This window comes from Anabrus simplex, chromosome X, assembly GCF_040414725.1.
Source record: "Anabrus simplex isolate iqAnaSimp1 chromosome X, ASM4041472v1, whole genome shotgun sequence".
In the NCBI taxonomy this organism is placed as follows: Eukaryota; Metazoa; Arthropoda; class Insecta; order Orthoptera; family Tettigoniidae; genus Anabrus; species Anabrus simplex.
The window spans coordinates 183852583-183866119 of record NC_090279.1 but is presented as its reverse complement, the minus strand read 5'-3'; the positions used below and the strand labels follow the sequence as shown (position 1 = coordinate 183866119).

Below are 13537 nucleotides of genomic sequence, written 5' to 3'. Positions count from 1 at the left end.
GCGATAGTCCTTTGGGAGGACAGGGTTACCAACTGGGACAAGAGCCTTCGCTTTCCTCACCACTTCTGGTGTTTGGCTGGTGGCTGATTGTGGATTTGCCTGTTTTTTCTCCTCTGTAATTAAGCCCAGTCGGCCTTTGTCTTTTTCTTATTCAATACAGCACTGATCGCATTCTTTGATGTCAAGAAATCATGCTTCTTGCACATTCCTTCCATTGCAGGATAGTTATATTTAACATCGGAAAGGGCTGTTAAGTAGCCCTCCAAGTAAGGGTCAATCTACTTAATTATCGTTGCAACTAATGTCACAAAACTCTACACACACGTTCTCAGTAGTGACATGAATCATTACTCCCCATTTTAAAGTGCTCAAGTTGATAACAGTGCTGCCAGCGGCCTTCGAACTCGTCACCAGAGATCCTGAACGATCTTCTGTATATGCTATCTATTAACTGTTATGGGACATTATCTTTTGATAAGATATTCAGAATTCTGTTTCTGTCAAGCAATAACTCTTAAAATATGTTCTGGTAACAATTTGTGGCTCAAACACAGCCTCCATGGTGGTGGTGATTAATTTTTAAGTGGAAGAACAAATTAAAGGGAAACAAAAATTAAAATAAAATAAACAGAGCTGGACAAATCCCAGGCACCAGAAATGTGTAAGGATCTACAATTTTCAAATTGTAACTGGTAAATTCCAGTTCGAGGAAAAACATTACTTTTGGAATTTACTTCCGCTCTGGAAATGTGTAAAAAAATTAATTTGATGGTATTTTAAAAAACTCAACAGTAAAATTTGTTGCTAAAGTGTTTTGTTTCTTGTTGTTGTTACTGTTGTCTTCCTAGTGTATTTAAATGTGGGGATTATAAGGTTTAGAAGCAGTCATAAGCATCGGTTACAACTGAACATTGACTTGAATCGATGGTAATCTCATGGTAATTCTGGATAATTAGAGCCAATTTACTAACCCACAGCCATTGCATCATTCATTTATAACAGGGCCTCTCAGGGTGCATGCGCGTGGTGCATGCACTGTGCACGGTGCAAAAGACGACTTCGCTTGGTTGACTAGAGTGCAGACCCCCCACTCCTCTCTCCCTACACCTGTCTCCCCGTTCGGCCTGTCTCCGCGTTCCTCACCTTCACTGCTGTTTCTCCCCCACTGCGAAATGTTTACGTGTGGTGAGCGGAGACGCACAGTTGTATGGGACAAGGTTACCAGTGTTATTAAAAAAATTTAAAAAGTGAATTAGAAATACACATACATGTTTGAGAGGAATGTAAACATAATTTTAAAAAATGCAGAACCCGTAACCAAAATGGAAATGCTACAGTACTGGAACAAAACTCATTTGTGGATATAGAATGCTCTTCTTCAAGCTGTTTCAACTTCCTTAATTCTTTCTCTCTGACGTCTCCTATGATTTCACAATAATTTTCCGAATGTAGTCTGTTGTAGTGTCTTTCAATAGATGATTTTCTTACGCACGTAATTATCGTCCCACAGATTAAGCATTTGGCGTTATCGTCACGACAAACAAACAAAAAAAAAAAAAAAAAAACGAAAGTTCCCAGTTCGATTGAAATGGACTTTCGGAAGTCTTTGCTTTCTTCGAAACAGGTTGCTCCATTATTATGTTGTTGTCGTGCGCTTGTCTATTTCACTGATAAACACGTCGTCTACCACCAAACGCTTCGTAGCTCTCAGCACACTACACCATCCGAGTCAAGCCGAGTTGAGGCGAAGCGTACCGATGCACAGTGCACAGAGCCTATGCACCTCGCTCTGCACGCGTGAGAGTTTGGGCGTTTGAGAGGCCCTGATTTATAACATCAATCATTTAAAGAGCAATGTGAATCATCAAGCAACTGTTAACTGTTCTCTATAAAACATGTACGGGGGGGGAATACAAGAAAAGAGATTTTGTGGAAATTACTGACCTTAAGAGCGGACACCAGCAACTTGACACAGTACTGTAACACCTGCGTGCGAGCCAGAGGCAGGTAGTGCATGTGTCTGTTAGAGCGACTGGGCTGTTCCAATACCTGGCTCAGTTGTATGCCGCTGTTCGTACCAGTACTTATGGATGGAAGAGCGGATACCACCAGCAGGATGTGTTCCATTGACAACTGCAATAATACAAACAATCTAATACAGAAAATCCCTTTGAAAAAAGAGAAAATTTAAAAAACCACCGTAGTCGATACATTTCAATATATACAGGGTGATCAGAAACAACGTAAACTGGGTATATCAGCGTTAAAGGGTTGGTTACGCTGGAAAATAATTTGAAAAAAATTTAATATCTCGCATTGTTGTTATTTTATCAGCTACTGAAATTAGCCAATCAGATCACTTTGCAGGCAAATTCAAATGCTTAAGACCGGCATGAGAGCACCGGATGAAGAATAAATCTTTGTCAGAGAAGGGGTTTGAATACAGACCTCCGAGCGGACAGGATCGCCCCAAAGCTACCTTGACGCCAGCTGAAACCAACGGTGCGTTTGTGTTTGATGCTGATTTCTCAGCATGGCTATCAAGCCGCTTCTTAAGTCACGTGCAGATTTACCAACAGTGCCGCGCAAAGCCTATTTAAAAGTGTCCGCAAGGCAATCTGATTGGCTAACTTCAGCAGCTGATAAGAGTGAGATTTCAAATTATTTATCAGTATGATGAACCCCTTAACGCTGATATACCCAGTTCACACTCTTTCTGACCACCCTGTATATATTAAAAACGCTTGTACATGTTTTGGCCAATATTTAGGACTTCTTCAGCCACATATTAAAATGGAAAAAAATATATGATGTAAAAGAGAAAATAATTAAAAAATGACAAAAAAAAGAAGTTTCATATAAAAATGTTCATCTTGATGAAAGGTGACAAATAAAAATGGAGATCAATCTTATTCAAAAAACACACATGTCTAGACACTTCTTGAATGCTGTAGACAATATATTCTTATTATCTAAATCTATCAGTGTTAAAAACTGAGGACAACTGCTGATGATTAGTATGTAAAGCAGCAAATTTGTGGAAGAATAATTGTGTAAAACAAGTTTTTCTTCCTTTTTTTGAAGTCAACATAGAACACTGGCCGGAAAAGTTGATGTGATAACAGGTACGACGTTCTTTAAAATCCATAAAGAAAGAAAATAAGAATATTAGGATAGGGAAAAAGGAAAGAAAAAGATAAATGAGCTAGTAAAAACACTGCAAAGGACCAAATATGTGACTTACTACTTGTTGAAGATTGAATGCAGAACGTAAACAAAGCGTACGCTAAAGTGGAATATGCCAGACTGTTGCATCGGATCAGCTGTTAACCGAAAGCAGAACAGGGGAAGGGGAGAGGGAGGATGAAGAGGGAAAAGGAGGGAAGGAAGTCAACACGGAAAGTTGGCCGAAATATGTACCAAAATTCTTAATCATGACCTGTTAAGTGTTTTAAATATATATTGAATTGTATTGACTAAGGTGGATTTTAGCATTTTCTCCTTTTGCAAAGGAATTTTGTTTATTATACATCGTCAATACGGAACATTGTGAATATGAGATTCATAAACTGTAATACTATCACTCTGTTACAGAATTTAATTTATGATATTCCCGATATTACTTTTGCAACACATCAAAGAGAGGTTAATAAATTTAAATACCTAGGTGAAATAATTCAGATTAATGGACTCGATAAGGAAGCGAACAGATCAGGAGCAAGAAAACTGGAACTAGCATACCAACTAAAGAATCTCTCAAGGAGAGAAAAAGGAAAGGAAAATATTGAGCAAAATCTGGGGACCACAGAAAATGGAGGAAGGAGAGTTAAGACATGGGTAGAATAAAATGAAAGGATATCAGACATGATCAGAAAGAAGAGAATTACATTTTTGTCACATAATGAGGATGGATAACAGCAGATTGATAAAATGAGCATTCAACCGTATTTACAAGAGCAAGAATGGCAACAGTGGATTCAAGGTGTAAGAAAAGATATGACAGAGATTGGAATAACAGAAGAATAAAAGACAGAACAACTTTCGGAAAACTGATACAACATTTCAAGGGTTTCCAGGAGAAGAGGAAGGTGATAAAATAATTAATAATAATAATCTTCGTATGGCCTCAGCTATCGTGTGCAGACATTTCAATTTGACGCCATCTCGCTGTCTGCTCATCAATTTTGACGTTCCATTTTACTCTGGGCCTCCTAGATGGCAGACAGAGTAAACCAAAACTTTCTTGGGAGTCTATTGCTGAGATTTAATTAATTTTGTCGGGTTAACACCAAATGTGTCACCAGAGATCTTTTACATGCCGACATCGTATGACATGGAGTGTCGAATGAACTTTTTCCCGCCCTTCAAAAATTCGACTATCTCTGCGAGGTTTGAACCAGCTATCTAGGGATACGGAGGCCGACACTCTACCACTAATCCACAGAGGCAGCTAGGAAGGTGATAAGATCTGGACACAAAAGTGGAGGAAACAGCAAAATGAAAGGATGGGAAACTATTGGAAGTCAAGAAAAAACAAAGAAGGCTCAAGATGAATGCACAGTGTTACATTCCATGTCATTTGATGGTCAAAATCATGACGAGGAAGGAAAGAAAGTGTGTGTGTTTTATTTTCCATTCATCAATGATCTGATTTTAGGACTGTTGCCCAGGAGGCAGATTCCCTATCAATTGCTTACCTAGACTTTTCTTAAATATTTTCAAATAACTTGGAAATTTATCAAACTTTTTCCTTGAGAAATTATTCCAATCCCTTACTCCTTGTCCTGTAAATGAATATTTGCCCCAATTTGTCCTCTTGAATTTCAACTTTATCTTCATATTATGATTTTTCCTACTTTTAAAAGCTCCTCTCCAGCTACTAATATCATTCCACTGTCAACTCGTCTCCTTACTCGCAAGTCTTCCCAGCAATCTGCCACCCGGGCAAGTGCCCTAATGACTGATTCATGATGGCTTCCACATCAGAAAGTGGTACCTCTTTGGCTGCCATGGACCACAACAAATTAGATTCAGGTAACAGCAACAAATAAACTGATTAAGTACCATTCGAAATGACATTCAGAGTAGTGTATTATCAAGCCTATTTAATGCACCTTTGGATACTGTAACTTGAGTATTTCATTTGACTGTACTGCACTGTAAAGTATTTCAGAGAATATTATGTAGTTTCTATTGAACCATTACGTGCATTGCATATGAACAGTGTTATTTCCCTTAAGGCGACACTCGGAGATAAAAATCGATATTTTGGTGAATTTTTTATGACAAAAAATTGAAAGGATCAAGTTTCTTTTCCCTTGTCACAAAGTTATTCCGCTGAATTCAAACAATTTATCACTGTAATAATGCTTTGTTTGCTAATTGTAATATTACATTTAAATCCCTCCCATAATGTAACAAAATTTTTTTCTTTTTTTTTTTTTTTTTTTTGCTAGTTGCTTTACATCGCACCGACACAGATAGGTCTTATGGCGATGATGGGACAGGAAAGGGCTAGAAGTGGGAAGGAAGCGGCCGTGGCCTTAATTAAGGTACAGCCCCAGCATTTGCCTGGTGTGAAAATGAGAAAGCACGGAAAACCATTTTCAGGGCTGCCGACAGTGGGGTTCGAACCTACTATCTCCCGAATACTGGACACTGGCCGCACTAAAGTGAGTGCCGCTATCGAGCTCGGTGTAACAAAATTTGTATGGTATATGTATCACAACTATATTAAGAAACCTGCGTATGGAATTTTTGATTGCAGAATTTTTTTTTTTTTCAAGTAGTAGGGATTTTTAAGTTCAAAATTTTAGAACGTAAAACTTACACAAACTTTAGTACGATATATCTCCTTATATAAATTATGTACAGACAAATCGAAACGTACTGCTTTTTTTTTTTTTGCTAGGGGCTTTACGTCGCACCGACACAAATAGGTCTTGTGGCGACGATGGGATAGGAAAGGCCTAGGAGTGGGAAGGAAGCGGCCGTGGCCTTAATTAAGGTACAGCCCCAGCATTTGCCTGGTGTGAAAATGGGAAACCACGGAAAACCATCTTCAGGGCTGCCGATAGTGGGATTCGAACCTACTATCTCCCGGATGCAAGGTCACAGCCGCGCGCCTCTACGCACACGGCCAACTCGCCCGGTCGTACTGCTTTTAAAATAAGTATTATCTACCTAATTTCGAATTTACATTAATATGTTAATTAAATTTCATTTTAAAAAATGGAATTAAAAATTTAAAAAAACAAAAATTTATTTTGGAAAAAGTATTAATTGTATAGGAAAGAAATGTTCGTGATATCTTTACTTTTATACGGGTGACATTTCCACAAAGTTTTCTAAAAATCCATGCATAAGGTAAAAATATCTTTTTATCTCCGGAGTGTCACCTTAATACAGATTCAGAGAACTATTTTAGAAAACACATCTATAAACTGAATTGTCATTATGAAGAAACCATTCAATACAGGATAAAATTCAGAACCTTAATCCACAAACACAAGGGAATCTGCCTCCTGGGCAAGTCCTAAAATCAGATCATTGATGAATGGAAAATAAAACACACACTTTCTTTCTTTCCTTCCTCGTCACGATTTTGATCATCAAATGACATGGAATGTAACACTGTGCATTCATCTTGAGCCTTCTTTTTTTTTTCCTTGACTTCCAATAGTTTTTCATCCTTTCATTTTGCTGTTTCCTCCACTTTTGTGTCCAGATCTTATCACCTTCCTAGCTGCCTCTGTGGATTAGTGGTACAGTGTTGGCCTTCGTATCCCTAGATAGCTGGTTCAAACCTCGCACAGATAGTCGGATTTTTGAAAGGCGGGAAAAAGTTCATTCGACACTCCATGTCGTACGATGTCGGCACGTAAAAGATCTCTGGTGACACATTTGGTGTTAACCCGACAAAATTAATTAAATCTCAGCAATAGACTCCCAAGAAAGTGTTGGTTTATTCTGTCTGCCGTCTAGGAGGCCCAGAGTAAAATGGAACGTCAAAATTGATGAGCAGACAGCAAGATGGCGTCAAATTGAAATGTCTGCACACGATAGCTGAGGCCATACGATGATTATTATTATTAATTATTTTATCACCTTCCTCTTCTTCTCCTGGAAACCCTTGAAATGTTGTATCAGTTTTCCGAAAGTTGTTCTGTCTTTTATTCTTCTGTTATTCCAATCTCTGTCATATCTTTTCTTACACCTTGAATCCACTGTTGCCGACTAAATACAAGATAGACTTAACAACATAAAAAGGAACACAGTGAGAAGAGGAAAAGATATTGGGAAGAGAAGAAGAAGAAAAAAAAGTGCTAATAAGTTCAAAAACACTCCTTAGTTATAACGAATCAAGAAGAAATCAGACTTTCACCGATTTGAACCATTAATCCGAAATAGTGAGGGTTTACTGTATATGACTTACTGAAAACAGTCCTTGGCAGTAATAAGTGCCAGCCATGTGGAGATTCCTGCGAACAAGTGCTGTAGTCCCAGATACTTCAAGAGCTCGCAGTTTGGTCAGGGCATCATCGAACAGGCCTTTGTACAGAGCCAAGTCTATGAGAAATCCTTGCAGCCAAGTCTCCAACCGCAGATGTTGACTTAGTTTTGTGAATTCTGCACAATAAATATGTTGGAATGTACACAACAGAGAGTATGAATAAGACAAGGAATAATACACTCACCATTTTAAATATGTACACTGAATATACAGTGAAAGAGAGATGAAAAATTAGGAAATTGGGAAAAAGAAAATCTCACTATACAACTGCCTTTTATTTTAGAGAACAACAACAAATTCCAGTTTCTAAAGTGGGAAGTGTGCAGGATGAGCAGTCCAACTTTAAAAGGGCATTTGTAAGAGAGTGCCTGTGTGGAACATCAATGAGACTGAAAGAAAAGGAGACACCGTGGTGGAATGAGAAGGTGAGAGAAGCGGGGAAAGAAAAGAAGAAAGCATGGCAAGAATGATATAGAGATTTAAAAAAAAGAAGTAAACAAAAGGAAATACCTTGATAACAAAAATAAATGTATGTAATTGGTAAGAGAAGAATATTTAGGAAGAATTTACACAAAAGACGGTAACTGATGGAGCTGGTAATAAAAGAACGATGAATGGAATTATACAAAGTAATAGGAAAGAAAAGAGTTTATTCAAAGCTGATGAAAGAGGAAGGTGGAGAGTTGATAACATGTCTGGAAGAAATAGAGAAGATGAAAGGATTATTTTGATAAGCTGCTAAATGTAAGAAATTGTGCAGAGGAGACGGTAGTAACACATTGCAATGACTTAACAGTAGATGATGATATAACAATGTTAGAGGTGGAATTCGCAGTCTGCAAAATGAAAATGGGATGGAGGAAATTAGTGTGGAAATGATAAAGGCTGCTGGACTTGTTGGACTATAATGGGTGTACAGATTGTAAAAGTGAATATGGAAATAGAAATGTATGCCAGAAGACTGATGAAAGGGATTAATAATACCAGTTTTTAAGAAGGGGGACAGAAAAGTTTTTTTTTTCCTAGTTGTTTTACGTCGCACCGACACAGATAGGTCTTACGGCGACGATGGGACAGGAAAGGGCTAGGAGTGGGAAGGAAGCGGCCGTGGCCTTAATTAAGGTACAGCCCCAGCATTTGCCTGGTGTGAAAATGGGAAACCACGGAAAACCATTTTCAGGGCTGCCGACAGTGGGGTTCGAACCTATCTCCCGAATACTGGATACTGGCCGCACTTACGCGACTGCAGCTATCGAGCTCGGTGGACAGAAAAGTGAGTGATAACTATAGAAGAATCACATTCTTATCACAAGTGGCAAAAATACTTGAAAAGGCAGAAGGAGAGTTGCAAGAGTGAAAATACGGCTTTAAAAGTAGAAGATCCACAGTGGACCCAATCTTCATCATGAGGCAAATAAATGGACAAGAATTGAGAATATTAAAAGAATCTGGTCATAACATTCATAGACCTAGCGAAGGCCTACAATAGTGTTCCCAGGGAGAAGGTGTGGAAAACCATTATCAAAAAGGGACTGGGTATAAAAACTGTAGAAATGGAGCAAGCAACGTACAGGTTCATCAGCGTACAGACTCCGCTTCGAAAGAGAGAATGCTTCAGAAATGAAACTGGACTAAGACAGGGGAGTGTGCTGTTGCCTCTTTTCTTTCTAATGTTTATGGATGAGCCAGCCCCGCGATGTAGGGGTAGCATGCCTGCCTCTTACCCAGAGACCCCGGGTTCGACTCCCGGCCAGGTCAGGAATTTTTACCTGGATGTGAGGGCTGGTTCGAGGTCCACTCAGATATGTGATTACAACTGAGGAGCCATCTGATGGTGAGATAGCGGGCCCAGTCAAGGAAGCCAAGAATAACGGCCAAGAGGATTAGTCGTTCTGACCACATGACACCTCATAATCTGCAGGCCTTCGGGGCTGAGCAGTGGTCGCTTGGTAGGCCAAGGCCCTTCAGGGTCTGTTGCGCCATGGGGTTTGGTTTTGGTTATGGATAAAATTGTAAAGGAAACAAAGGAAGCGAATGGGAATAGGGAGATAAAGTTATTACTATATGCAGACAATGTTGTGGTCTGGGGATAACAACTTACTTAGAATTTGATTTACATCGCACAGACACAGATCTACGGTGATGATGGGATAAGAAAGGGATAGGAGTGAGAAGGAAGCGACCGTGGCCTTAATTAAGGTACAGCGCCAGCACTTGGCTGGTATGAAAATGGGAAACCAAGGAAACATCTTCAGGGCTGCCGACAGTGGTATTCAAACCCACTATCTCCCGAAAACAAGCTCACAGTTACACGCTCCTAACCACAAGGTCTGGGGAACAAACAGCTAGAAGGGCAAGAACAACTTGATGCACTGAATCAGAAAACTGAAAGGTATGGCATGAAAATCGTACAGAGCACGTTTGACCAGGCTGTGATCGTGATAATGGCACACTTTAACCGTTCTGAGCGGGGGCGTTTAAAAATCTAGCCTTCACTGGATGTCCACCATATATAGTATGTTTAGTGTTGTTGTCATTGAAGTGAGGTAATTTGCATATGGATTCAAATTTGTCTAAAGATATGAATCAATTATGGGGCATGACAATGGTACAATTTTTCAAGTAGTAAGACCTAAAATTGAGTTTCTGTACTATAACCATCAACATGAAGATGGCTAAGGTAACATACATCTCATTTTCATTGACTGGAATCAATTCCCATACCCTAGATCAAAATGGAAATACATTCCTCGAGATTTTATGTACCGCCAATTGTAGACATTTGTTTCCGTTACACTCAGCTGGACGAATTCAAGTGAAAAAAAAAGTTTGAATGACTTTACTGGTTGCACGATATGTAGAGCTAAACATTGGGGTGAAATGACCTTACAAAATGTTTATTTCTTACGTAATTATCCATGTCATCCCAGTCAAAATTACACGCAGCAGTACCACATTAGCATGAATAGTGTTGGAAACAACAGTCTCTTCCGTTTCATTTCAGCCTCATCACGGTCTAATTTGGTAATATCACCATCACTGTCAACAGAATCATTACTAAAATTATACCTAATATCCTCATAATCACTAAAACACTCATTTAGCATGCCTTGTATATACCATCTCTAGAAAAATTATCCTTGTTCACCGATGCCATTGCGGGAAAAGTACAGGAGTGAATAGTCGATGAATTTTATACATCGATAACAAGGTGAGAAATCGTTAAAATGGATCGATAGATATATAAAACGAAAGAATGAAGCTTTATCTAGATGGCTGTGAAGAGACCTCGGACATAGTTCGGAGGAAACTCACGAGATGGAACAACAATGCAGATACGGCGCAATGCGTGTCAGACACGTCACTCCACAGCAGCAGACAGCTACTGCATGACGTGTGCTACACGTCTCTCCATGCTGTCGGGTTAAAGTAAGTTTGGTCTACTTTGAAATACAGTCTACTTTATAATAAATTTTATGTTCAGTTTTTTGTGTTATGATTTACCAGAGAGATGTTGTACCCGTTGCACATTTTGAATTTAAGAATGCTTTACCGCTGGAGAACTGTAGTGGTATGCATGCATACAGCGAGCCACCTGGTGACGAACGAGCATACCACTATAGTTCTCCAACAGTAAAGCATTGTTAAATTCAAATCCTCATTATTTTAGAAGACTTCCTCGGGGACACTCAAGATTTTCTTCTGAAGACGTGGAAGAAAGTTCTCTGCGAAACTTAAAGAGTTTCACCTTGTTTTCTTAATGTGGTATAAGCCCAAAAGCCCATAATCATGCCTACAAGTAAGGATCGTGAAAGCATCAATGTTAACAACCAATAATCTAATGATATTTCCTAAACATGCTCAAAGAATATGAAAAGAAGCATTTTGACTTACCTCTATCCAGAATTTCAGAGCTATGAAGCAGATCCCAACAGCGTACTGCCATCAGAAAATTATGTATTACTGGTACAGGCGTGCCCGTTGCTGGCTTGGCCACCGTCAACAGAGGCACTGTTTCGTCTATCTCCAACTTGCGCCTCTTGATCTTTGGCTCCGCAGGATTATCAGGCTCCATTGGGTAAGCGAAGGCTTCCACCAGGACTAATGGGACTTCACCTCCTCCTGAAGAGAAGAAATTAATCCATTTGATCCAAGATGATTTTACCACCAGTCTAGATATATTTTTAAAAACTTACACTTAATTTGGAAGCTTATCCCCATAAAACAAGAGAGAATAAAATAGGACAGATTTATAAAACCATTATAAAGTATTATTATTATTTCTTCGTTATGCCCGACTAAGGAGCGCAACTCAACATATTTAGCTGATGTCGTTGCCATTTTCTTCTCCAAAAATCTCTTAATCTTCTCGCTGTGGCTCTCCTTGTGAACTTCTGACCAGGTTTTGTTGGTAGCAGTGTTTGGATGGTGTGTAAAGCGGTGATTGTCGACTAATTTTCTGAACTTAGATCTGTCATCTGTGATGCCAATTTCCTGAAGATCTTTTCCAACTTTGAGCAGCCAATTGTTTTTTACTTTCATTGATAGGGCAAGGTTCAAAAATTCTTTTGGTCAATCTCTGATTACTAACTCTAAGAATATGTCCGTAAAATTTCGAATGTCCTTTTCCTAAATTTGTCTGAGATTTTCTCTGAGTGTTGGTACAGATCATGAGATTTATCATCCAGACTGGTCCAAAAATTATTATTATTATTATTATTATTATTATTATTCATTTTTTTGTTTCCAATCTTCTCAGTCGGATAATGAATTAAGGAAATCCACAGTTGCCTATGTCTCTTCTTCTAGGACTGTGAATTAACTCTTACTGGAAGAGTGCTTGAAAACTTGATAGGGAGAAAGAATGCAGATTGAGAAAGGGAATTACAGGAATATCTTGGATAAACTGTTTATCTGCTTGTCGCAAAAAAGGTAACAGTGATTTAAATTTGAATGAAATTTTAACAGAAGGAAACTCGTTTAAATTGACAAACTCATAGGTTAAAAAAAATTTAAAAAAATAATGAATCTACAACCTTTCTCCCTATCGAATTTTCGAACTGGGACTGACCTTTAAGACCATGTCAAACATGAAGATATGTGACGTAGAGCTGGTGTAGCCTCTATCGTACAAACAGCAAACAAAGCAACGATAATTCCATAATAGAAAGGGCCCTCCAACTTGACCCAGGATGACCCCGGCCACAAGAGAGACCACCGAAGCAGTGAACCAGTAACATTTTGGAAGATGTGCACGCTGTGGACCTCAACACTCAAATGTCTCTGAGCACAGTAAATGGTGAAAATGTAGAAAAATGGCCGACCCCATTTGATTGAAAAATATGAGAGAGAGAGAGAGCACATGACTTGTAAAAAAAATTAGATAATAATAACAACAACATTATAGGTTTTATGTTCCAATAACTATTTTTCAAGTTTTCAAAGATGCCGAGGTGCTGGAATTTTGTTCCAGAGGAGATCTTTAAATCATCATCGTCGTCTTCATTTTCCCGTTTCAGTTTCCCGGGTGTGGTGTACACGCACTCACCACTTCTTCCTGTCAAAGTATAGTTTCTGTTCCTCTACGTCCTCCCACTTGACATTCCTCTTACTGACCTCCAATTTCACTGTGTGTACCCATCTATTCCTTGGCCTCTCCTCTTTCACTTCTATGTCAAAGTAATTCCTTGTTGTTCTCGTTCCGTCCATCCTCACAACATGTCCAAACCACTGTAGCCTGCGGCTTCCTAAAAGCTCAGTAACAGGCATTATGTTTGCTTCATTTCTGTTGCCTGGTTACATGTTTTGAGTCCCTAGGTGAGCACTGGAATGAAACATAGTCAGTGCTGCTTTCTGGGGTATTTTATAATTCCAGAGTAGATTTCTCACTTGAAAATAAAATTGAGAAACTTTATGAATCCTACTAAGTATTTCTTGATTTATTGTGTATCTTTTTAAATGATACTTCCACAGTATGTGAAGTTAGAAACAGATTGTAACAGAGTTCCAAAAAACCAAAAACCA

General features: G+C 38.8%; 1 protein-coding gene across 1 annotated transcript in view; it reads right to left on the bottom strand.

The window, feature by feature from the left end:
- The window catches only part of IntS10 (integrator complex subunit 10), a 79371-nt gene that overhangs the window by 8297 nt on the left and 57537 nt on the right, over window positions 1–13537 (bottom strand). Inside the window, exons 9-11 of the mRNA XM_067158691.2 lie at window positions 11408–11635; window positions 7436–7629; window positions 1945–2133 (exon numbers count right to left, since the gene is read on the bottom strand). Coding sequence (XP_067014792.1) covers window positions 1945–2133; window positions 7436–7629; window positions 11408–11635 — 611 coding nt within the window. The remainder of the gene's footprint in view (window positions 1–1944; window positions 2134–7435; window positions 7630–11407; window positions 11636–13537) is intronic.